The sequence below is a fragment of the Triturus cristatus genome, chromosome 3_1 (genome assembly GCF_964204655.1).
Source record: "Triturus cristatus chromosome 3_1, aTriCri1.1, whole genome shotgun sequence".
Lineage (NCBI taxonomy): Eukaryota > Metazoa > Chordata > Amphibia > Caudata > Salamandridae > Triturus > Triturus cristatus.
The window spans coordinates 214,979,896-215,006,632 of NC_140583.1; the positions used below are offsets into that span (position 1 = coordinate 214,979,896).

At 47.6% G+C, this 26,737-nt stretch overlaps 1 protein-coding gene across 3 annotated transcripts in view; it reads left to right on the forward strand.

The window, feature by feature from the left end:
• Window positions 1–26,737, forward strand: part of SCAPER (S-phase cyclin A associated protein in the ER) — a 3,109,515-nt gene that overhangs the window by 2,587,171 nt on the left and 495,607 nt on the right. For all 3 annotated transcript variants that reach the window (XM_085643688.1, XM_085643687.1, XM_085643686.1), the window contains exon 28: window positions 4,681–4,918. In XM_085643688.1, the coding sequence (XP_085499814.1) occupies window positions 4,681–4,918 (238 nt within the window). The remainder of the gene's footprint in view (window positions 1–4,680; window positions 4,919–26,737) is intronic.

Sequence of the window (26,737 nt, forward strand, 5' to 3'; positions counted from 1 at the left end):
GACGCCTCGTGACGCGCAAGGGGTATTCTAAGGTGAGGAATCTAACTAACTAATGTTTCTTACAGATACATCGTTACCGAAGGTGAGTAACTTGTTCTTTATGTATACTGGTCTTACTAGGTTCTGAGTGTGAGAAGTTGGCCTGATATATGATGTCACTATTCTAGTGTACACCTTGTATCAGTCCAAACAACCCTTATGGTGATTGGTTGTAAAGTCAACCTTATAGACCAGCTATCCTATTGGTAGCATGGACAAGAGCAGTCTTAGGCTAAACTCTGAATGGCATGTGAAGCCAGCTGTTATACCATATGTAATCCCTTGAATACCAAATGAAAGGACACCACAACAGATATATATAAAAATAGAATGTATTTATTCTAGGCAAACCCTCAGCACTCTTTATGAGATTCGAGGTAAGTACAACACAGTCTTATTTAAGCATACATTAAGTCACACTGTTAAGTAATACAGTTAGGCCCTAGGGGCCACGCAAACCATATACTAAGTAAGTGGTATAAGGACCACTGTCACGAACACAGGATAGGCCTAGGCCTAGGGAATCGCTGGGGCTACACTATACTACCAAAGGTTAGGAAGTGGGAGGCCCACGGGATTCAGGTGCAGAGTGGAAACACTCACGCGTAGTGCGTAAAAGTCGATAGAATTACTAGCAGTTAGAAATTAACAGTTTTAGGACACTTCTGGTATAGCTAGAAAGTCGAGACTCGGAAACTAGACCCTAGGATAGTCAATACCCTTGTGAGCACCGAAGTACCCAAGTTACCTAGCCCACGGGCTGCGGGTGCATAGGTGTGAACTTGCGCCGGGTTTCGTCGTGGACTTCTATGGATGCCTGAAGGAAAGTTGCTGATAGGCAAGAAGGAAGGAACCTGCAAGCAGAAGGGACAGAGTCTAGGTCACCAGCCAGGAGCCTGGAAGGAACCAGGAAGGAACCAGGCGATGTCGTGAAGATGCAGGTGAAGAGGTGAAGCTTGTCGCAGCAGCCACGGGTACCAGGAGACGTCGAGGACGACCAGGACCAGGAGGTGAGCTGTCCCACGAAGGCTCTTGTTGTTGTCGGCGGCGGCGAAGTCGAGTCAGGACCCAACAAGCCTTGGCAAGCGGAACCCACGCAGGATGGAGGACTTGCTTCTGGTGCAGACCAGGAAGGTCTGGGGTGCTTCTCTTTCACAGAGGAGTGGGTGCCAGTCTGGAGGAGCTGGACCAGCAAGATGAAAGTAAAGGTTCGTCGTCGCAGAGGCTACTAGCCAACGGGCCAGCAACCGGACAACACGTCGAGCAACACAGGTGCAGAAGGGCCCCACGCAGAACACGTGAAGTGTGGGGAGCTGGTCTTCTTTGCAGATGGTGCTCGGGAGTGGGGCTTCTCACTTCCCCAAGCACAGCCTCGAGGGAGCCTCGGAAGTCGCGCTAGTCAGTTACTAGCCACTTTTCCCAAGTCGCCGGTCCCACGTCCCTCGTCGCCTCCACGGGTCTCAGCTTCGCTGGAGATGTGGATCTGGTTCAGAGGTGTCTGGAAGTCTCGGCGCTGGTCAGTCTCTGCAGTCGTCCCTCGTAGGATTCAGTCGCAAAGCAAGCAGCGGTCGCTGGATGGTGCCTGGTTGCCCAGGGTGGTCACTCCTTGGCCACAAGGGAGATTTCTTCAGTCTTCTTCCTGAGGTCGAATGTCGAAGGTCCAGAGTTTCTGTTCAAGTTGCAGATTCAGGTTAATCTAATTTAGCAGGGCTCAACTAGCTACTAATATACTGGGCTACCTGCAAGGTCCCTCCTATGGGTCGGACCAGGAAGGGGAGTGGCTACATCCCCTTTCCTTTGTCCAGTTTCGCGCCAGAGCTGGGGCTGGAGTGCCCCAGCACCGGTTTGAACTGGACTATGCATGGGACACCTTGTGTGCCCCAGGCAGTGTCTCGTTTCATTCAACCCTCCCTGCCCCAATACACTAAATCCTGTCTAGGGTGGTGCTCGCACCTCCCAAGGCAGGAAACCTATTGTCCAAGCCTCCCTCGCTGGAAGGACTCCCAGCAGCTGGAGGTCAGACTTGTTTCTATGGCAGCAGCATCCATTTTGTGATGCTGGGGCTCTGGTTAACTTTAACCGGGTAAGTAGGTTTCAACATGTCTTCTCCCTCTAGAAGGGGGGAATACTATCCTCATTGCCAGAAATGATATGAGGGTATTATTCCAAAGTGTTAGACACCTTACACGACATGTTTTGATAGAGCCAAACCATAGTTACCATAACCGTTTAAGATTATAAGGTACTTTAGGAGTATATGGTAGGCTATATCATAGAACAGCTATAAGGACATGGTTCCGAAAGCTGCAGACAGGCTCAGCTCATGCTAGAGCACCATCTCACATGTTACCAAGCACTCTGCCTCCAGGATTGTTAAGGCCTGCCATAGGAGTGGCTGATAGTTACACAGGTGTCTATATATAAGGTAGGTATAGGAATACTACACCTAAGCAAGGGGTGATTACACAAGCTTGCCCCAGCTGAGTGATCAGCCAGTTGTGTCATAAAGGAAGGCCAGGCCAGGGGTGGCATAATACATGCTGCAGCCCCTGGTAGGCCTAGGGTACACCTATGCCCTGGGTACCTAAGGTACACTGTACAGGGGCCAATAAGGTGATCCTATCCAATTGGGTTATGCACCTAAAGTACATAGTATCAGTTTAGAGAGAGAACAGCTGGGCTGTGGGTCTGATTAGCAGGCCCACAGCCACATCTAAGTCAAAAACCAGTGAAGCAAAAGCAAAAGGTGGGGGTGAACATAGAAAGCAGACCCTACTCTCCTACACTGAGGAGCACAAGGTAACCTCATACTGTGATGCGCCCTTTCAAATGGAGGCTATATTGCCATCTGCACAGAGAAAGACGGGTTGACGCCTTTAAGCAGCTGGTCCATCTTTCGCTGTTGTGCAGTTTCCAGTGCAGGTGAGGGTTTGTGCCTTCACTCTAAACTGCACATTTGTTGTGATACAGTACATTGTCTCAGTCTACAAACCTGACTGCAGAATGGACAGTGTGCCATATTCACAATACGGCCCCAGTATCCCGATCTCCTTGAGTCGACTGGTCGTTAACCTCACCACCTGTTATTCAGGGAGTATCTTCTGTGACTGGTGCAGGCCCTGCACCAAATCTTTTGTCACCTTTTGCCTCTCTGGTGCAACACAAGACCTTGAGTGTTCTCATGCTGCAGTAGGAACTACTGTGGTGGCTAGGAAACCGTCTGCGACATATGTGTATTCAGATGGAAGTGCTTTGCTGATTGGTCTTGCCAGGAAAGGAACCGTCCTTGGTTAGCGTTCATGCTGCATTGTACTTTCCTCTTTTAGTGGCTAGGGAACATGTCAATAAATGAACATGAATGGATATTTAAAGTCCCTCTCAACCTTTTTGTGGTCTCCCAAGCATGTTTTTTCTTGCAGCTGCCTATTGCTGCGATATTCCTGCGTTCTTCTTTTCTGCCTTCTATTTGTATATGAACTTGATCATTACATTCCCTGTGGCTCCGTTGAACACATGCAATCTCGTCATGTGCAGGTTCGGTTGTCGAAGCAATCCTTTATCTAATTAGCGGAGAAGCTAGTATTGGAAATAAGTGAAGCTTTTCAGGTTCCAAGAACATCCGAAAACACACCATGACCTGATTACTTGTGTATTAAATTCCGTTAAAAACTGGAAAAGAAGTTGTCCTCAGTTCATCTGCTATGGGGCAATGCAGACTCCTCGACTCCACTGAGAGGGTTAATGGTGTTTGAGATCTATTAGGCTGCTAGGTTGATGTCATAAATGCCGTTTTATGACTGAAATTCTCAAAACAATTAAGATTAAAGAAAGTATCAATGACCACTGCAATAATTAGATTTCCAGTACTCTGGGTTGGTAGGAAGGGTAGAGGATCTAGGTGATAGTTTAATATTTTTTTAACCAGTTACCAAAAAATGCACGTCTGCTGAACATTACTGTCTCAGTTTGGATGCGGAGTCAGGGGCAATTCAGACCAGACTGGGGACCGATGAGGATTGTGAGGGTGCATCCCTTTGTGGCACCATTTGGAAGGAAATTCTCCAACATCTATTCATTTGAAACTTAAAATCAGAACCTTCTCCTGCACAGTTACTTGTATGCGAGTCTCTTGAAGATGAGTAATCTGCGAGTAGACAAATCCATGAAAAGAAAAAGCTGCTTACCATTAGTAGCATTCTTCCTGCAGATTCCTCTCCTTCTCTGATGAGGGTGACCATCCTTGTGAACATTCTTTCTAATTGGTAGTTCTCTGTTTTGTCCTCACCTCAGTGAAGTAGGAAAAATGGTGAAATTGACTTCACTAGCTTAGCCCGTATCTGGTGGTGATATCACAGACTGTGGATGGAATCACGTGGGTGCTCAGCGGGGCAAATGAGAGCAGATCCGAGAAAAGTTCCAGATGCAATCTGGTGCCTATAGAGTTTTCTAAGGTACGGGCTCCGTGGGAAGATCAACAAGCCAGTTACCTAAAGTAAGTAACTCTTCCATTTATTCAGCCATTGCAGATTATTTTATTAGTCTAGTAAATATATCAAGACCTGGAGAATTTGTGTAGATATGAATGCGAGCCTTCGTAAATACAGACGTTTAATGAATCATAAAATCCATGTTTTTTGTTAGATCTGGTGGCATATTTGACAATACTCGCCCAGAGCCCACCGGTCTGGCTGCAGCTCTTCAGTCGACTGACCTTGTCGGAGTCCTGCACATGCTGTACTGCATCCTGCTGCATGGTCCAGCATTGGACCCCAACATAGCCAGTCCCAATGAAAGCTACTCCGAGAACACAGTCCAGGTTGCCGTGGAGAGCCTGCGCTTCCTCAACAGTTTTGCTGTTCTTGACCTGAGTGCTTTTCAGGTAAGCTGTCTGCAGTTACCGTCTTTAATGTTGGGTTATTGTGGGCCTGATTTGTGGTGGGGCAGTTTCTCCTCTTTCTTTAATGCAATTTCATAATCTGATAATTTCTCACAATAGAAAGGTATTATGAATAAGTTCCGTTTTCATACGAGTTGTAGGTTCTTCACCTAGAAACATGCTGTTAGGACACCATAATGCAGTCCTGGGGTTTCATTTCACAGTCTAATGTGTACCAGAAATTGTAGTCAAGGGGTACTCCCATTAAACCAATTAAACTGACACACCTGATATTAATTCAAAACAGAGTTGCCCAGTACTGGAAACGTGGTGTCCTGGTGACGCAGAACTAGGTGGTAAACACATAGTAGTATACAAAGTTGCCATGTACAGGTAAATCTGAAAGAGACACGTTAGTGCTAGATTCCTTACCTTAGAATATTCCCCAGGCGTCAGTCTGGATCCGGAAAGTTTTCTGCTTAGCAGTACCCCTGTGCGCCAGAAGGCAGCGCCGTCCGGCTCCGCACACGTTTCCGGCGTCGTGCGCGCCGGGATGACGTCACGGAGGCTACTTAGGCACCTCCCATGCGTGCTGACATTAGTTCTTTCTTTTTCCGCGCCGAAAGCGCAGATCCGGATTGAGCACGTACCTCGGTCAATTTTTAACCACTTTCTGAGACTTTTGTCTTCTCCTCTTGGTGAACGTAGGGATGCCCGGCTTTAAGTCTTGCAGGTCGTGCCACCGTAATATGTCGGTGGCGGACCCCCATGATGTCTGCCTCTACTGCCTGGAGACCGACCACGACTCCAGGGATTGTCGGGACTGCCGTGCCATGGCCCCGAAGGCATTGCAGGAGCGGCGCCGGAATTTGCTGGAGGTCCGGCACTCCTCTCGCCGCCGCTCCGGGTCTAGGGGCCGTTCGCGGGACCGCTGCCGTCGCTCCTCTGACTCTAAGTCTTCACCTTCAGATTCCGTTAAGCGACGCCATAAGAAGAAGTCGAAGAAGCATGTTCGCTCTCCGACGTCCCCCTGTCGCTCCCCAGGGGCGGACGTGGGGGCGTCTCCTCTGGAGCCTGGGAATCCCGCTGCCTACCCGCTCTACCCGGGTCCGTCGGCGACTCCCGAACAGAAGCTAGAGTTTCTTGCTGCCTTGGACCGCCTGTTTAGGCCTCGGGCTCCCGCTGGTGCGCCTGCGGGCTCGTGGCCCCGTGTCCAGATCCTGTTGACCCGGCGGCCCCGCCTCTGGCGCCAGCCCCGGTGCCACTAGATCCAGCGCCCGCGGCTCCTGCCCCGGTGCCACAAGGTGCAACACCTCTGGCTCCATCCCCGGCGCTGCCCTTGGCTCCGGCCCCAGCGCTGCCACAGGCGCCGCACTGGGTGCCGTTTGTCCTGCCCCTGCCTCGGTTCTCGGACCATTTCGTTCCGACCTGGGATCCTCATTGGGATGGGGCTCCGGCACCGCTGGGTCCCTCTCCGGCTCCGGTCCTGCCGCTGTGACCGTCTCCTTCTACCCCGGAGCCGGAAGAGGACTGGGACGGCTCCGAGGACCCCCTTGCACGGCAGTTTGACTCCGAGCAGGATTGGGTGGATGACTTTCAAGATGCGGGTGAACTTGATGTGTCTTCCGACCCGGGGTTTGCCTCGCCTCCACCTACTATGGAGGAGGGCGCTTCCTACACTATGGTACTGCGTCGAGTCGCGGAGGCTCTCCACCTTGACCTCCCTATGGTGGCCCTTAAGACCAAACTTCTTACGGAGGTGCTCCAGACGGCGTCTACATCGTCGGAGCCGCTGCTCCCTTTCAATGAGGCCCTTACCGAAGTCCAGGTACTTGGTTGTGGCCGGTCTCGGGGGCGCCAGTGGATAAGAACGTTGCTAGGCGTCATCGCCCGGCGCCTGGTGATCCCGCCTTCTTGAACACTCACCCCACGCCTGAGAGCCTGGTCATTCAGGCCTCGACATCGCAGAGTGCCTTTCCCTTGGCTCTGCCGGATAAGGACTGTAAAGGGCTGTACCAATATGGCAAGAGGTTGTTTGGGGTTGAGATCGATTAATACCGCCTGCTTGTTGGGCCGTTACTCCCACGCAGTGTGGGATTCGGTGGCGGAGGTTCTGCCTCAGTGCTCTGAGGAGGTCCAGACTTTCCTTTCCCAAGCAATTGCGGAGGGCAAGGATGCTGGGAAGCTTGCCATCCGGTGTGGTTTGGACACCGCTGTTTCGTTGTGCAGGGCAATTCCCACGACTGTGGCTTTGCGGCGCCACGCCTGGTTGCGTTTCACTGGCTTCTCACCTGATGTCCAGGGCTCGCTCATGGACATGCCCTTCGATGGCTTCCGCCTCTTTGGTGATAAGCCTGACAATGCCCTGGAGCGCTTTAAAGACTCTCATGCCATGGCCAAGTCTTTGGGTCTTTCCTCAAACTCCTGCCTCGACGGGATTTTGTTCCTTTCGTGGCCAGGGCAGGGGTACCTAGGTGCACTCTTCCAGCAAGCCTGTGCAGAACCAGCCTCAGCGAGGCCGCGGACGTGGATTCCGCAGGGGCGGGTCTGGTAACCAGCGTGCGGGGCAGTTCACTTCCACCCCCGCTGCTTCCGCCTGGAAGCCTTCTAATCCGAGCTTCACGGGGCACCCCACGCCAGTGGGTGGCAGGGTTCACCTCCACCTCCACCACTGGCACGAGATTACGTCGGACAAGTGGGTGCTGCAGACAATCTGCCAAGGTTACTCGCTCCCCTTTCTGTCCTCCCCTCCAGCCATGCCACCTCGGTACCACCGCATGTCGGGGGATCATTTGGCTCTTCTCCGTCAGGAAGTCACGCCCCTCCTGGCCAAGGGGGCCATCGAGTACGTTCCAGATCAGGAAGTAGGGAGTGGTTGCTATTCCCACTACTTTCTGGTCCCCAAGAAGGACAAGGGGGGGGCCTGCGCCCCATCTTGGACCTCTGGGACGTCAATCGCTTCCTCTGGAAGAAGGAGTTCAAGATGCTGCCTCTGGCTCAGGTCCTGTCTGCCCTGGACCCTGGAGACTGGATGGTAGCGTTGGACTTGCAGGACGCTTATTTTCACATTCCCGTCCTGCCGGCCCACCGGCCTTACCTGCGGTTCACGGTAGGCCAGGAGCATTTTCAGTTTGCCGTGCTCCCCTTCGACCTTACCAGCGCCCCTCGGGTGTTCACGAAAGTGATGGCTGGGTCGCAGCTAATCTGTGCAGGTCAGGGGTGTCAGTCTTCCCCTACCTCGACGACTGGCTGTTGAAGGCGGGCTCGCCCCAGGCAGTCGTCTCCCACCTCCAGACTATGGCCGACATCCTGCATCTGCTGGGGTTCTCCATCAATGTGCCGAAGTCGCACCTGAGTCCCTCTCAGAAGCTTCCTTTCATCGGAGCGGTTCTGGATTCGACGCTGTTTCGGGTTTCTCCTCCCGAACAGCGAGTCCAGGATATTCAGGCTATGGTTCTGCTCTTTCAGCCTCTATCCCGGGTTTCAGTCAGGATGACCCTCCGGCTTCTGGGCCTGATGGCCTCCTGCTGGTACCTGAAGTTCCAGTGGGCGCAGCATCAGGGCAACCTGTCCGATCGTGTCCAGATCTCGGAGGGCACTGCACGGCAATTGCAGTGGTGGCTCACGAATCGCGATGGGGTCAATGGCAGATCCCTCTCCCTTCCCCAACCGGAGCACACAGTAGTGACGATGCGTCCCTCCTGGGTTGGGGAGGCCACATGGGAGAGGCGGAGATCAGAGGCCTCTGGTCTCCGGCGGAGTCCCGGCTCCATATCAACCTTTTGGAGCTGCGGGCGATCCGGCTTGCACTGAAGGCGTTCCTTCCCTCTGTCTATGGAAGTGTAGTGCAGGTGTTCACGGACAACACCACCGCAATGTGGTATTGCAACAAACAGGGCGGGTGGGGCCGTTGACCCTATGTCAGGCGGCTCTGCGCCTCTGGACGTGACTGGGACATCAAGGCATTACCTTTGTGGCTCACCACCTGGCAGGTTCTCTGAACGCCTTAGCAGACGAACTCAGCCGCCGGTGCATGGTGGATCACAAGTGGCGTCTGAACTTGGACGTGGCACAAGGTCTCTTTCTGCGATGGGGAGAGCCTTGGTTAGATCTATTCGCCACCGAAGAGAACACGCAATGTCATCAGTTTTGCGCATTGGAATTTCCAAGGCCAATAACAAAGCTGGGTTTTGGCTAATGGCAGTAAAGCTGAGCCAAACATAGTAAATAACAACAGAATGCTAATACTGCAAATATCCTCATTACTCTCTATCAATTATGAGAAGGCATTTTGAACCAAACAAAATGAACCTTAGACAATATACTTTGTCAAATGAATAAATCAATTCTTTAATTTTGTTTTCATTTAGTTGAACTTCCAATTTTTAGATCAATCAGAGACTTCGAAAAAACACTTAGTAGACAATACTGTGTTGAATTAGCGGACCACCACGTTCATTCATTCGCTTCACTTCAACTCATTTATTCTCATTCACACATTCATTCATTCAGAAACATACGAAAGATTGATTCATCAAATACATTCAAAAAGAATCATAAAACCTTTTTATAAAAACCACAGAAGAATAGGCTAAACAATATCAATCTGATATCTAACACTTTTGATTAGATTTGAGTTCTTGTGGCCAAAATAGCAAGGTCTACGCATTTCGAGTCCCCATAAATACTAGGGCTCTCATCAGGACCTGTAGGCTAGAAACAAAAAGAAATGATTCAGTATATCTAGACGCCCAAAACATCTTTTTACAAATGTGCACATAGTACACTAGGTTTGTTACCTCTGATAAGTAGAGAGTAGATCAGCCGATCTACATAATGGATAGTTCTGAAATATAACGAAATCAGAAGAAATGCTGTCAGGTGATTTGTGAGAAAACTGATAAAGTCAAACATTCATCCTTTTGATTCACATGTTACTTACATGGTGTATGTTTTAACTTGCGTCTTTTATGGAAAACCTGGGTGAGGATTAAAAGAGGTTTTAGCTGCTAATCTGGTCAAGTACTGAAGCTAAATGAAACATGTTGAGTTAACATGGACTTACTTGCAGAGGAAAAAGTGTGGTCCGTGCTGAAGGGCAGTTAGCCGAACAAATCTCTTTTTATACTGAAAGAAGGAGGTACGAGCAATGTATCAGCATCGTAACAGTAGCGGTAAAACGGTGCGTTTAAAAAACGAGTGTATCGTTTACCTTGGAAAGCGAAGGCGCGAAGGTAAATCAGGTGGATTCGCTGGTCTTTAGTCTTAATTTCTTTAACGGTGCACTACAAGGAGAGTACGATGGTTTAGTTTTGAGGACTTAAAGTATTTCGGGTCTTAAATGTTATCCTCAAGTTAAAGAAAGGGGACGTGAGGACCATACCTTGAGGCATCCAGTTTTTAGTTCGCTCTCTCCGTCTATCGAGTCCGGGAGTTCCGTTCACGTGACATCAAAGCTTGTTATGTATGGGGAAGTGAATGCCACGGGGTCATGGAAGAAAGACTGCTCTTTCGATGCATCTTTTTTCTTTTATATAAATCAGAGTTAATTCCGATTATAAGCAAGATTAGTTTTAAAAAACACTGCTACATTTTTAAAGACAAAAAATGAAAGAGTGAATCGAGGGAAATAAGCGCGATGCTTGTTGACTAGAGACTGAACTTAATCATGAGTAATAAATTCGCACTAGTGCAGATCTATGTGAATTGTTCAGGGGATTGATAGGCATCATCCAAGGTTTGTTGCAAATTCATGGCAATAAAACATATGTTATGGTAGTGTTTTTGAAAGGCAGACCTTCTTGTTTTTGGTATTGAAACCTGCAAAGCTTTATAGAAACTCATAGAGACAAAGATCAATGAGAATGGATACAATCGGTCTGCATGAGTTAAGTTAGTTTGAAGAGTTCTGAAATTTCGTTCAGGCCATTAGTGGCTGTGTTGAATTTCAAAATCAGCATCGCTTCGCGTCTTGACAATTTTAGTTCAAGATCACCTCCTCTCTCATCTTGTTCGACTTTTGAGATGACTGTCCATATTAGATCTTTAATTGAATGATTATTGGTTTTCCAGTGGTTAACCAGTGGCGCTGTTTGGACGTTTTTGTTAATCCTTGATTTATGTTGGGACACTCTTAGTCGGATCTCTTGGCTTGTTTTCCCTATATACAGCAAATTGCAAGGGCATCGTATCCCATAGATAACGAATTTGCTTTTGCAATTCGTGAAAGATTCATGTTTCCAATAAATGGAATTATGTTTGAAGAGAACCTTCTTCAGTGGATGCACAACACACACAAGTACCGCATTTATGATGGCCACGTAGTGGTGGAAGTCCAACATAGTCTCGTATAGTGTTCTGTTTTGTATTAGGCATAGCTGCCCGAACAATTTGATTTGCAATATTACGATCTTTTTTGAAGGCAAAAAGGGGGTTGTGTCTAAGTGATTGATCGATGTTCTTGATCAAGTGCCAATTTTGATTAATGACTTTTTTAAGCATACTTGAATTGGGACAAAAAGTAGAGACACAGACGATTCTGTCAAGTGATGGTTTAGCATTTTTTTCAAGGAGCGCTTCTCTTGGAGTAAACCAAGCTCTTTTCAACGACCTTTTGAGCAATTTTTTAGGGTATCCTCGCTGTTTTAAGTTGTCCAACAGTTTGGATGCATGTAACATATATTCATCTTTGAAGAAACAGTTGCGTCTAATACGCAAAAATTGCCCGTAGGGTAGATTCTCTTTTAGGTTCCTGGGATGATTGCTCGTGAAATGTAGCGCTCTGTTGCGGCCAGTTGGTTTTTTGAATAAGGTGGTGACCAAGCCATCTTCTGTTGGGTACACCTCTACATCAAGAAATAGGATCTTAACTTTTGAGTAGTTCAAGCTGAATTTTATGTCCTCTGTGCGATCATTTAGCCAGCAGTGGAAATTTTTAAGAGTGTCTTCTGAACTCGTCCAAGTCATAAAAACGTCTATATAACGCATCCAATTACCAACATATTGGAAAAAAGGGTTGGTATTATAGATGAATCTTTCTTCGTACTGTGCCATAAAGAGTACCGCTAGTTCTGGTGCGAAGGGACAACCCATCGCTAGTCCTTTGACTTGGTAGTAAAAAACTCCATTGAAGTTGATAAAGTTTTTCTTTAGGGCAAAGTTTGCTAAATCCATGATGAACTCACTGTGCACTTTAGTAGGTCTTTCTCTACTTTCCAAGTATGAGCACATCACAGCTAGGCCGTCATCCTGGGGTATCGGAGTGTATAGAGAAACTACATCCAATGTGACAAGATAATGTGAGTTTTGCTCAAACTTTATTGGAACCAGTTTATTGATAAAATCAGTGGTGTCTCGTAGAAAGAATGGAACTTCGTAGATGAAAGGTTTGAGAAAATGGTCTACAAACTTGGAAATTGGTTCTATTAAAGAATCACAACCTGAAATTATAGGTCTTCCTGGAGGTGCTGTTTGATTTTTATGTATTTTTGGAAGAACATAAAATAAGGGTGTTCTTGGATTGTTATTTTGTAAGAACTCATATTCTTTTTTAGTGAGAAAACCTTGTTGGAATCCTTTTTCAACTTTTGGAAAAATATTTTTTTTTAGTTCAGATGTTGGGTCCTTGTCGATCTATAACAAGCTGTATCATCCAACTGTCTCATTACTTCCGATGTATAGTCTGCCATGTCCCATACAACAATTGATCCACCTTTGTCCGCTTGTTTTATTATGATGGAGTTATCATTTTGAAGGTTGATAAGGGCATCCATTTGAGATTTTGTTGTATTGTATTTGGTCCATCTTTTTTTGTTCTCCATGTCTGTAATAGCTGATAAGACTGTTTTTTCAAAAACTACTACTTCTTTAGGAATCTTGTTAGCGGGGGGACAAAAACAAGATTTTTTCTTTAGGCCAGTATTTTCAATAGGTTCTGCATATGGATTCATAGAAAAGAAAGCCTTAAGTCTAATTTTTCTACAAAATTCAATAGTCTCTGTCTTAAGCTTGACAAAATCTGTATTCTTTGCAGGAACAAATGATAAACCTTTTTCAAGTATACTTTGTTCGTCCAAGGTCAAGGGTCTTTTTGATAGATTATGGACTAATGATGTCTCTAGTTTTTGTAATGCTGACGACGAGTTGACATCTCCCAGGGTTGAGTATTGAACCTGACTCTCCCTCGTGATCGTTGTTGGCCTCTTCCTAAAAAAGGAATTTGTTGTGGTGGTTGTTGGAAATTGCCTCTTCGATTATTATTTTTGTACCCTTCGTTTGTATTTCCTTCACTGCCACTTGAGGAGGAAGATGTTTCTGAAAAGGTGATGAAGTTTTTTGATGATCTTCCTTGATATTCGGGGAGAAATCTACGTAGTTCTATCCGTGTGTAAAAATCTGCTTGTAGATAAGGGTAGACTTTTTCTAAAGAGTTCCTCTTATCTTTTTCAAACTTTTTAGTTTTTTTGGTTGACGGTGTAGTCTTTCATAATTATACAGGGTAAGCTGTGTGGCACGTTAGTCACTATAATTAATGTCTATGGGCCCAATGTGGATGACCCTGATTTTTATGAAGAGCTTTGGAGCAAGGTCTGCCAGTTGCCTGCGGCTGCTATTATATGTGGAGGGGATTTTAATGCGGTGCTGGACCCCGCTTTGGATCGGCGTACCACCGCGGATACTGCCATTAAAAATGCTGCGCAGGCGATTCGCAACGGTATGCACACTCTGGGTCTCCTGGATCTTTGGCGCCTGCGACACCCCACAGGGCAGGAGGGTACTTGCCACTCGTACGCGCGCAACTCGTGGTCGAGGCTTGACTACTGGTTGGCAACAGCTGATGTCAGCACCTGGACTACGCGGGTGGTGCATCTCCCTCGTACGCTGTCTGATCACTCCCCAGTGTGTTTCACTATGGCTATTCCCACGTACGTATCACCGCAATTCCAATGGCGGCTGCAGTCGACGGAATTGCTTGATCCCGTGTTTCGGGAGGGTGTCCGTGAAGCAATTGAACATTATTTTACGGAGAATATGGGGTCAGTGCAAACGCTCGGCGTCTTGTGGGAAGCCTTTAAAGTCAGCATAAGGGGGGTGTGTATCGGCCTTCAGGCTGGTGTGCTTCGATCGCTCCGGGGCTCCATGCGCCGTTTGGAACTCGAGCTGGGGCAGCTGGAGCGTAGTTATGCTGAGAACCAGGCCCCCGCGGACTTGGCGACCATGCGCTCTAAAATTACGGAATACAATGAATTGGCGGATCGGGAAGTGAGACATCTGTCAAGCTAGATACTATGGAGAAGGGGGTAGGCCTGGGCGCGCTTTAGCCAGGCGCATCACAGAACCGTGCATGAAGAGTTGTGCGGTGCACTCTATAGTGGAAGGAGGGGAGACTCATTGCGATGCGCCGGGGATCCTTGCAGCCTTTGTGAGGCATTACAAGGAATTGTATGGTGGTCGTCAGACGGCTGCAGAGGATGATATCAATCAGTACTTGGAGGACGTAGCATTGGTATGGCTGTCGCGGAGACAGCAAGATTTTCTTATGCACCCGCTGACGTCTGATGAGATTAGGGAGGCTATCGCTGCATTGCCTAATGGTAAAGCTACTGGAACTGACTGGTCGCCTGCGGAGTTTTCTAAGGAGTACGTGGATCTCCTGGTGCCTCAATTGCAGGCCATGTTTGCGGAAGCGCATGAGCGACAGCAGCTTCCTGACTCACTCCGAGAGGTTTTGCTAGTAACCCTTCTGAAGCCTGGGAAAGCGCCCGACAGCTGTGATTCCTACCGGCCCCCGTCCTTGATGAATACTGACGTTAAGATTCTGGCAAAGGTGCTGGCCACCAGACTGCATCTCCTGATCTCGGTGATGGTGCTGCCCGACCAATCTGGGTTTATACCAGCCCGTTCAACGGCGCACAATCTCCGGACGCTGTTTGCAGTGATGCATCTTCTGGAGCCCAGACTGCCAGCAGCGGCTGTCCTGCTGGATGCCGCGAAGGCGTTTGACTCCATCGCCTCGAGGTATATGTTCGTGGTATTGCACCGTATGGGGGTGCCGTATGTATTTACAAATTGGATTAAACTACTCTACACGGACCCGGTGGCCAGGATTCGGGTCAACGGGCTGACATCAGACCCGCTGCCCATTCAACGCGGTACGCGTCAGGGCTGCCCTCTGTCGCCCCTGCTTTTTGCGGTGGTGATGGAGCCGTTGGCATGTATCCTACGACAGAGACACGCTGATGCTGCTCTGCGTTTCTTGCAGCGGCCGTTGGCAGTGTCTATGTATGCGGATGATATGGTCCTGTATGTGCGTGAGCCGGCGGCCCACCTGGCGCGACTGATTCGTGAGTATGTGAGGTTTGAGTGGTACTCGGGTCTCGCCATCAATTGGAACAAATCGGTTGTAATATCCTTAACGGCTAGTACTACGCAGGTTGCCCCTGACTACCCCTTAGAATGGACTGATGAGCCCGTTAGGTATCTGGGTATTTGGGTGCATAGAGACCCTCAAGTTGTTCTTCGTACTAATTATGGTACAGCAATCTCTTGGCTCGAGGATCAGGTGTCACGGTGGATTAGGCTGCCCCTTACCTTTGCTGACAGGGTTGCTATCATTAAAATGGTGGTCTTACCGAAATTTTTGTACTACTTTGTGAATATCCCGATTTGCCTTACACAGCATTTCTTTGCCACGTTGCGTTCCTTACTTATTACGCTGGCATGGAGGGGCAAGAAGCCATGGATACGGTGGGAAACACTTACGAAGCCGTATGAGATGGGAGGTTTTGCTATACCAGACATGCGCTTGTACTATCTGTGTGCTCAGGCACACTATGCCTATTACTGGCAGAATGCTCCACCATTCACGCCACATGTTGCGGTGGAGGCGGGTGCAACCCATCCTACCCCTCTCAAGGCAATGATAGTGAATAACACCACGGTTCTTGAACGGGGTGAAATAGACACGGTGAAATGTACCTATCTGGCCTGGCAGGAGCTTGGCCGCCGGTCTGGGAGGCTGCCACTGTATGCGCCGGCGATGCCGTTGGTTCACCACATGGCTGTCTCGGTGACCGGAGAGGCCGGCTCCCTTAAAGAGATGCGCGCGGCTGGGGCGCACACTATGGGCGACATCTTCCCTAATGGGCGATTCATAGGCCTTCGGGACTTTGTGGGGGACAGGGAGCACATTTCCATACTGACCTTCATCTACTGTAGACTACGGGCTGCGCTGCGCTCGCACTTTCCCGGTTTCCCGGATGAACCGCTGCCATCGGCGCCCTGCAATTGTTATACACCACACAAGCCAATACGAAGTTGGTTTCCAGATTGTACAGCGCCTCACAACAAGATGAGGAGCCTGCGGAGTCGGGCTCACTTGCCCTGTGGAATGCTATCCTACCGCACCCGCTCACGGACAGGGACTGGGAGGTCTGTTGTCGATTAACGGGGCAGTTCGCTGCGAATGGCAATCTTAAATATCTATACTATAAATATCTTCATCAGGTATATTATACGCCAGTACAATTGTATAGGTATGGGTTGCGCGACTCGCACTGTTGTAAACGCTGTGGAGCTGATAACGCAGGCTTTCTGCACTTGGCATGGTCCTGTTTGAAGGTGGCGAAATTTTGGGGTGAAGTCACAGATACTTTGACTAAAATGGTTGGAGAACCCATTGAATGTACTATAAAGGTTTGCCTACTAGGACATGTGCTTCATATTAAGTCTGCAAATCGTAAATTTGTGGCATTGACGTTGCAATTGGCGAAGCGCAGAGTCTCGCTCCATTGGGATGGGCGTCCAGCGCCACGCTTAACGTGTTGGCTACAAGACATAACATACTGCCGGGACCAGCTTACCTGCTATGCCAAGGAATTGCCAAGTGTGTCCCGTCCGCGGGACATCTGGGCCCCTTTCACTACCTATATGCTGGCGCATGCTGTTCCTTGAGGACACTCCAAATGCCTGAATTGTCCACTTCATTTGCATGTCGATATATCCATATTTCAGTGCTGTTCTATTTTGCATGGTACTCTACTGCCTGACCAATATGTATTCTATATGATTATGCCAAGGATGTCATGTTCATTTTGTTGGTTGTTTTCTATGCCAATTGTCAATAAAACTCAATAAATAAAAAATAAAAATAAAAAGACGGTGTAGTCTTTAAATTCTAAGATCTCTTTTTCAACTTTATCTAAGAGCGTTTTTGCATCTGTTATGATCTGGTTTGTTTTAATCTCAGATTCAAGTATCTCTATTTCTTCCAGTTGTTGTTTGTAAATACGTTGCGCAGTTTCAACTGTAAGAACCATCAAGTCTCTACTACATGTTGTCTCTATCAGGCTGTAGCCTTTTTTGTATAGTGGATCTTCTGTGAAGATAACCGGAATGTTTTTGATTTGTAATCCACTTGGGATGGTGCCTGTTTTTAGATGTTGTATCAGGAAATGTCCGTGTAAATCTGTCCGGATTTGTTTCTTTTTTAATCTCAAAAGTTTGTCTGCTTCTCATAATTGATAGAGAGTAATGAGGATATTTGCGGAATTTCCAAGGCGGCACTCGCTCGGAGGCGCTTTTCGTTTCGAGTAGAGCTGTGGTGTGTTGTACGCCTTTCTGCCTATACCACTTCTGCCCAGAGTGCTGAAGAAGATCAGACGCGACCGGGCCCAAGTTATTCTTGTGGCTCCGGACTGGGCTCGAAGACTATGGTATCCCGAGCTTGATCTGGTATTGCTGGGGTATCTATTCTAAGTAAGGAATCTATCACTAACGTATCTCTTTCAGATACACAAGTTACTACTTGTGTAATGATATATCTGTAAGAGACATTAGTTAGTGATAGATTCCTTACCGCCCCACCCATCCTCCCCGTTCTGTGAACTGATTACTAGGGTTAAGGTCATCCCCTTTAAGGGCCCTAGTTTTATGCACCAAAGGTCAGTTTCTCGCATGACTGCTTTTCGGCACGGTAAGTTGTGTACAGAACTGATGTCAGCGCGCATGGGTGGCGCCTAAGTAGCCTCAGTGACGTCATCCCGGCGCCCACGACGCCGTTGACGGGCGCGGAGCCGCACTGCGCTACCTACTGGCGCGTAGGGGTACTGCTTAGCAGAAAACTTTCCGGATCCAGACTGACGCCTGGGGAATATTCTAAGGTAAGGAATCTATCACTAACTAATGTCTCTTACACAAGTAGTAACTTGTGCGTACTGCTCCTACATGGCCAAGGGCCCTTTTAGAATTGCACATTTAAAAGTAAAAACAAGTGTGTGTGGAAGAGCAAAGAAGATGGTGAGCAAGCACTTTGCAGCTGCCACACCTTCAATAAAAAATAAATTTAAAATGTGGAGGGGCCATCAGGGAGAAATAGCTATGTAGTATGTAGACAATAGTAAGTAGAGCGTGGCAGGGAGGATAGATGCAACTGGAAGTCAGGAAGAACAAGTGGGCTGGGGAAATCACAGTGAAAGACGTACTCCCATGACGTCCCAAAAGTCTACAGTGGAAGGATACAACTCATCCAGTCAAAACACTGTGAGCTCAAAATGCTCTTGGGTTGGACAAACAGAGGAATTGAATGAAGAGAGCAGCCATGACACAGACTGCAAAGCCATTCAGACATGAACAAGGGGCTGACCTAAAAGCCCACTATAGGTATACGTTTTGTATTGGAAGCAATAGGTCTGCAACAAAAAGTGAAATCTGTCTGTAGCCGAAATCTCAAAACGAGAACAGGGTGAGCAGTTGTGGCCCTGGTATTGGTCAACTTTAGGTGTCTCGAACATCACCCTGTGTTGACCTCCTGGACATGAATGTGTGTCGCATGCTGTTTTCTGCTTCAGATCTGCCTGTGCCTCCTGCTGTGCGTCACCCAGGGCACCCCATTATATAGCGTCCATTGCTCCGATGAGGCACATCCAGTACTCTATGAAGAACATCTCCCTGTGCTCCTCTGATGCACATCATCCTGTTCCCCCCCTTGCTGGACATACCTCTGTGCTCCCCTGCTGTCAAATCCCTGTGCTCTCCTTATGCACCTAACACTGTGCTCCCAATGTACTTCACTCTGTGTCCCAGCTGCACATCAACAAGTCCCCCTGCTACACATCACCAAGTCCCCCTGCTGCACATCACCCTGAGTCCCCTGCTGCACATCAATCTGCGCCACCCTTCTGCATATCACCCTGCGCCACCCTCCTGCATATCACCCTGCGCCACCCTCCTGTATATCACCCCGCGCCACCCTCCTGCATATCACCCGCTGCTTCCCTGCCGCTCTCACCGTGTGCCACAACAGTGCACATCACCCATGCTCCCTGCTGCACATCATCCTGTGCCCCGAGCTGGACATAATTCTTTGTTTTACTGATGCATGTCATACTGCTGTGTTGCTGCTGCACAGGGTATGTATGACTGCTCATCTATATGCATGATGTCATAAGTCTTTCTGGCTTTATGCAATGCCAGGCTGAGCATCAGGTTTTTCCCCGGGAGGCTGAAGTGTCAAGTTCTCCAGTATTGGGGTGTCTTTCATAGATTCACATGCTTGAATATTTCCCGTTGTCGAAGTGGGAGTCCCACGGTACATAACATAGCAATGTAGCAATAACATAACCATTGTATAGGTAAGAAGGAACCATAGAGTAGCATTGAATCATAGAGCTTTATAGATAGAAATAACTTGTCACTTTTATAACATATTAAAGTCATTGTGAATAGTCCAAACTCCAGCCAATCGGGCGCTAGCACCCTTCAGAATGTTCTCCTCAGAGGCTCAGGGCCCTCAGATTTTCTGCCGTACGTCGTGTGAAGGGAGTCTCCCTGAGCTCTGCTCAGTTTTTTCTCATTTTTCTTCTCAAACAAATATTTTTGTCATGTCTTCAACCAAGAAGTCCCTCTTCAGACCCTGTGGGACATGTGAAAACAGCGACTTCATTTTGAGGACCCTCATAAGAAATGCATTTATTGCCTCTACCCTGAACACCAGGTAATGGATTGTAAAATTTGCAAGACTTTCTCACAAAAGTCCTTAAAGGACAGAGAGGGGCGTCTCCTTCTGTGGCTCCAGAAGTTGTAGACGATGGATAACCCCCTGTCAGATGTGGTGAAGAAACATCATGTTGTTAAGTCTGCAGACCTGCCTTCAACATCAAAAGGGGTGTTTCCAGCCCCTCAGAGTCTGTCTTCATCCTCTACGCCCCCGAGATCTGACTCTCAGGCGTCCAAGACTCTATCTGAGCAGTTTTTGCCTAAAAAACTGGCTATCTCGTTGTCGCTCCCTCCATCGACGAGGACTTCTGTCGTTGCTTCTACAACGACGACTTCAACTTTTTCGTCTATGATTCCGGCTATGATCCTGCCGTTGGCTACATCGCCATCGACATTGGTGTCTGTGAAGGTCCGGCTTCTGTCTACCTTGCCTTTAATTTCATCGATGGCGTCTACTAAGCATAAAAAGCATTCGCCGACGCGCACTTCATCGTCGATGAAATGGTCAGCTTTGACAATGGTGGCTTCGTCGACGGTGGCTTCGTCGACGGTAGCTCAGCTGCAACATCTCTCGGCGATAGCGTCGATGGCTGCATCCATAGATCTAGTTCCATTATGATGTCTACAGGTTCTCTGCTTCAATGCCGACAGTCTTCTTTGGATACCTTGATGCCAATTCAAACTACTTCTCATCCTCCAGCAGAGCTGTTTTCTTCTGATGCCGGTGAAGATGATTCGGAGGAGGATGACAGGTTTCGAGCTGCTCACAGTCCCTCTGAACTTCTGATTAAATGTCAGGATTTTTATGAGGACCAGGAGTATGAGGATTTTTCAGACCGTACCAACCAACCAGCACCGGATTTTCCCATGGCGCAAATGCATATGTCCCTCATTTCCAGCCTTCAATTCATGCTGGATGATTATTACTGTCGTTTTCCAAACTCAGTCCAGGCCTCTCCAGCTCCACAGGCACCTCTTCCACCACCGCTCACTGCAGAACCTCTTTCCACGCCTTCTACATCGGCGTCACGATTACAACACCAGGTCACTCCTCATGTCATTGAGGAGGATAATGATGAGGATGACAGAGAGGAGGGTGTGCTGGATGATGGATCCTTCCTTGCGGATCGGGACACTTATCAGATTCAAACACCGTCCCCCACCACTCCAGCTCCTCTTTATTCTCCACCAGTGGACATCGGTGGATTTCATGTCCGCATGGAAAGGGCGGCACAGAGATTTCACCTCCCTATGGTTACTAGAAAGGAGGATTGTTTCTTGTATGACTTTAAAGATCAGCCACAGAAAAAAGTACGGGCTATTCCCATCATCGATTTTATTTGACAAGAGGGTCTCAAGCTCATGCAGAACCATGATTCCATTCCTGCTGTCCTGCCACGACTTGATAAAAAGTACAAGGCCCCTGCAAATTCGCCTGCTTGTCTTATTGCACAGCCTATACCTGATTCCGTTATTACTCAGGCTGCTCAACCTCGTGTCCGGAATCCCTAGTCTCCATTGTCGGCTCCTCTGGACCATGAGGGAAGACGCCTTGATGCTATTGGTAAAAAGTTCTCGACTATGGCGGCAACTACGGTCCGGGTGGCCAATTCTTTAGCTATCCTCGGCCGTTATGATCGACAAATGTGGTCAGACATTGCTTCCCTTGTCAATTTAATACCAGAACCTTCTAAGGCTGAAGCGCTGAAAATTCTTCAAGAAGGGGAAAGGATTTCCTCGGAGATTATTCATTGTGCTGTTGATGTATCTTCTACTGGTTTTTGACAACTTGCAGGCGCGGCAGCCCTCAGACGGCAGGACTGGTTAAAAGCCACTTCTTTCCGTCAAGATGTGCAGACGAAGATATTGGACATGCCTTATAACGGTGAATCACTGTTTGGCCAACACATCGATGATGCCCTTCAGATGATCAAGAAGGACACCGACACTGCTCGTGCTCTCGGCACTCTTCAATTTAAGAAACAGCCCTTTCGGGGTGCAAGGGGTCGTGGCTCCTCCTCTTCCTTTCGGGGAGGTTCCAATCAGTACCGACAGTGCAATTCTTTTCAAGGCCAACAACATTGCTCCTCCCAGAATCAACAATCGTACAGACAACCACCGACGGCCTCTTACAATCAGTACAGAGGTAAATCCTCTTATAGAGGACGGGATTCCTCCAAGAAACAATGACTTTTTCCGTCTGCCATCCTTCCCGAACCAGAGTCGTGCGGGAATGCGTTTTTGATGAACTGGTTAAAAATATATGCCTACGCTTTTCCGCCGATTCCTCTAGTCCCCAGGGTTCTTCGGAAAATGAGGAGAGAACATTGCCGCATTCTTCTAATAGCTCCCAGGTGGCCTCGACAAATATGGTTTACGGAACTCCTGCTCCTGTCGCAGTGCGACTCGATTCTGATTCGCCCACTTCCGGATCTTCTGACAATGGATCAGGGACAGGTTTGTCAACTTGATCCGGCTTCTCTTCGTTTAGCGGCATGGAACCTGAGCACTATGAGTTTGCTAACTTAAACATTCCTTCAGACTGCAGAGAAGTTCTTGCTAAGGCTAGGGCAGCCTCCACTGTGAAGACATACAAACTCAAATGGAATCGGTTCTGTCTGTGGTGTGATGCTGCTCAAGTACACCCTGTTCATTCTACACCAGATCAACTTTTGCCTTTCTTTTTATATCTAGCAAAATCAGGCCTCTCGCACTCTACTCTTAAAGTTTTTCTGGCAGCACTCTCAAGATTTCGACAGGATGGTTCCAACTCTCTTTACTCCTCCAGAGTAATTCAGCAGTTCTTCAAGTTCCTTTTTCGGATGTTTCCCCCAATTCGTTGACCGCCTCCTCCTTGGCATTTAAACGTTGTGTTGGCACAACTCATGAAGACCCCCTTTGAGCCAATCCATAAGGTCGATCTCAAATTCGTTACTTGGAAGACTTCACTGCTTTTGGCTCTCACTTCTTCCCGTCGAGTCAGTGACATACAGGCTTTTACTACAAAACTGCTTTTTCTTCAATTCACCAAGGACTCAGTCTTGATCCGCACCAATCCGGCCTTTATCCCCAAAGTGCCATCTGATTTCCATCTTAATGGGCCGGTCATTTTAAAAACGTTTTTTCCCAATCCTCAGACATCAGCAGAGAGGGCCTGAGCCTTTGAGGAGAAATATCTGGAGGGTGCTACCGCCTGATTGGCTAGAGTTTGGACTATTCACAATGACTTTGATATGTTATAAAAGTGACACGTTTTTTCTATCTATAAAGCTCTATGATTCAATGCTACTCTATGGTTCTTTCTTACCTATACTATGGTTATGTTATTGCTACATTTCTATGTTATGTACCGTGGGACTCCCACTTCGACGGGGAATATTCAAGCATGTGTATCTATGAAAGACACCAATACTGGAGAACCACAGTTTACAGGTAAGTAACTTTTGTTCATATCTCTGGTGATAAATCTTCCTGCTGGAGAGAGTTGGAGTTTTGTCAAGTGGCAGTTTTGACCAGTGATGGCCCGTGCAGGTAAGCTTGTGGGCGGGGCAGGCGGGGGAGTGAAAGTGACAACAGACAGGATAGAGAATGTAAAATAAATAAAACCCGACCTTGCACTCGCCTCATCGCCTATGGGGGAGCTCAAGGTGTGTTTTAATTAATTTATTTATTTTACATTCCCTATCCTGTCATTTGTCACTTTCACCCCTCCCCACCCGCGCCTCGCACCACCGTACTTACCTGCACGGGACTCATCTAAGGTAGCTCAGAGGGTTAATATGCCTTCTGCAAAGAGTGTGTGCCAGGTAGATCACAAAACTGTATTTTATGTGCATAGATCAGCGGGTTACTGCTTTTCTCACGGAGATCATTTTGTTACTGTGCAGATCATAACTTACATTACCGAGCACAGTGAGCAATAAACTGCCGTCGAAGAGCTACATGCAAACTGCATGGTGCGGGTTAGAAAGTTATGCTTTCTCCCAGTCTTTCATTATCTTAGTATTGTTTAAAAAGAATTTGTTTCAAAAGAAAGAACTTCTTATTAGTAAAGCCAACCCTAAACACAGTTGTTACATTTTGAATCTTGAGTTTGTGCTTCTCCAGACAAAACACTCCCAAAAAAAAAAGCCTACACCTCGTAGTCCCTTTTGTGTTGTATAACGTTTTCTGTACACTGATTTACACACGTATTATTCATTGTGTGTGTTTATAGCACCAATCAAACCCTACACTGGTTTGGGAGCTGCTAAAAAACATATTAAATACATGTGTGAGGGGCTATGGCGGGATGAGGGGCACTGTTTTAGGGCAATAGGGAGGGAATCATAGAAGGGCCACAAAATTGTCATTTCCTGATGTACTGTAAGGGCCTCATTTACTATGCTATAAAAGCTAATACAGTTGAACATATAATGAAAAAAATGTAGTAGAACGCACCATTTTTGACATTTTCCCCAAAATGTTCTTGGGCGAGGGGGTCCATCCCAAAGCTCCTTGTAGTGAGGTTTGGGGTGGTGCTCTGCTGGCTTTGCAACATACAGGGGCTGGGCTGACAATTTTCCAGGGCTGCTTTGGGTTCTCAGCCTGACCATGACTTTATAAAATGGGTGTCTGTGTGTGGGTTTAAGCGCACGTGCATCATACAAAGGCCATAATATTGGCTTGGTCAGGGCCTGTCAGGTTGCAGCATACTCGCTTTGTGTTTTGAAGTACATAGAGGGTTCGAAACATGGAATCCAGCTCTCTGGAGGTCACTGACAGAGCGACGATGGCTGGAGTTTTCCTTTCAGACTTCGCCTTTGAAAGTGGTAAAATAAGTAAGGTAAACGGCTGCGGGTGTTTCACAATAACGCGTTGTGTCCAGCATCCATGTGCCCAACACGCATGAAGGAAACTCCGACGGATCGATTGTAAACTTGTTAGTACCGTAGGGGAAGGTTATGATCCTGCTTCTAGGGGTGCTTGGGGTAGCTACGAGGGGGACTGACCCCTGCAAAAGAACCTCAGGCTTTCAGAATCGGGGCAGTCAGTGATACCTGCTTTTCTTCATCAAGGCAGCCCTAAATATACTTTCTGCCTCCCTGCCGCAGCATGAATTAAAAGCAAAATTTCTTCTAGAATAAACAATGGCGAAAACCATAATCGACCTCTGTGCTTAAGTCCGACTTTCGAAGGCTCTCACTACGAGTTATTCAGTCTGTGCGATGGAGCAGCTGCTCGCATGCTCGAAAGCTCCCTTGGAAATGCATAAACACTGCAGTGGTCCCGTGCCACAGGAACTCTTCCTGCCAAGAACAGTCCTTCTCTGCCATACCGGCTTTCATGTTCTGCATGAATTGTAAACGTAAAGGAAATGCTGTCTCCGCATTCCCGTTTGCTTTGGCGCCTAGTCATATTTTTTCCGTCACGTCGGCTAGTTAGCTCCTCATAGAATTGGCAGTAGGCCGACCCATTGAAAGGGCCACTGTCAGGCTGTTTTCTGGCCCTGGTCCTGCCAGCAGCATTCAGATTCCTTGAAGCGCCGTGCATTCTATCTGTTGCTTCTCTTTCCCATGCTCACTAGCTATATCAGACCTGCAGTTGATTTTCGCTAGTTACTGCATTTGGTTGGGGTTTCCCATTAGGAAGTGGCTGTTTACCTGGCTGCCAGCCATACAGTACACTATATCTTCTAATTACCCAACGGCCAGCAAAATAGTACATAATGTCTGCTGTTTAGCCGACCACAGGCCAAATCGTAGAGCTGATATATAATTTCACCGGCAGACATATAAATAGTGTAATGGAGGTCTTTATTTAGCCGGCGATAAAGAAAAAGAGGGACAACAGGCAATGCTACATTGGTGGCCATCTTGTAACAGTGATGCATATGTGAGGCATTTGAAAGTAAGTGCATATACAAATGTACTATAGTTTGCTCAAAGGTAGTGCATGAATCATATGCTAAGCTGTTTGTAGATGAAAAAACAGTATGTTGATGATTTTAAAATTCAATAAAAAAATTTAGGCTTTGAATGTCTATTTCACGAGCTGCATGATATGGCACACAGATAGTTTACACTGCCGTCTAGGAGTATTTAGCGGTTTATGAGTATGGTTTTAAAGCATGTTACATTATTGTTTTATTTACTCATGAGAATACAATGATTTTATAATGAACTTGTTCCCCCTTTTAGTGATTTTTGAGGGCTAGGCTCTCTTTTTGGGCTTTTTATGTGAGGCCTTGTGCTACCTTTAGGCTTCCTTTTAAGAGGGGTTGCGTATATGTATTGTTTCAAACCTGGCTACACAGCAGCAGTCGACAAGCAGTAGCAAACAGGGAATGCAGACGGGTGGTATCTGGGCAGCATGTGGGTGGCTGCAATGGCCTGGTCGATTAAGCAGCAATTCTTTTCAGTGAGTGGACGGGACCATTCCCCCATGTAGCGCAGTTGCGCCGCCTGATAGTAACACTGCAGGTTCGGAACGCCCAAGCAGCCAGGGTGAGGTAGGCGTGGGCCTTGGATATACGTGCACGTTTGCCTTACCTAATGAAGTCCCACAGGAGGGATTTTATCCTATCCAAGTCCCGTGGAGGGGTCTGGAGGAGCAGTGTTTGCATAGTGTAAAGAAGCTTAGGCAGGGGTGTCATCTTGATTGCTGCAAGGTGGCCCAGCCATGAAAGCTTGTGCGTCTTCCATTTGGCGAGGTCCTGCCTTGCAAGTGTTAGGAGGGCCCCATAGGTATAAGCAGCAGTGGCTGTAGTTGTGGAGTGCACGCGAAGACCGAGGTACTGTATGCTATCTTCTGCCCATTGTTACGGGTATATGTTCTGCAGTCGAATGC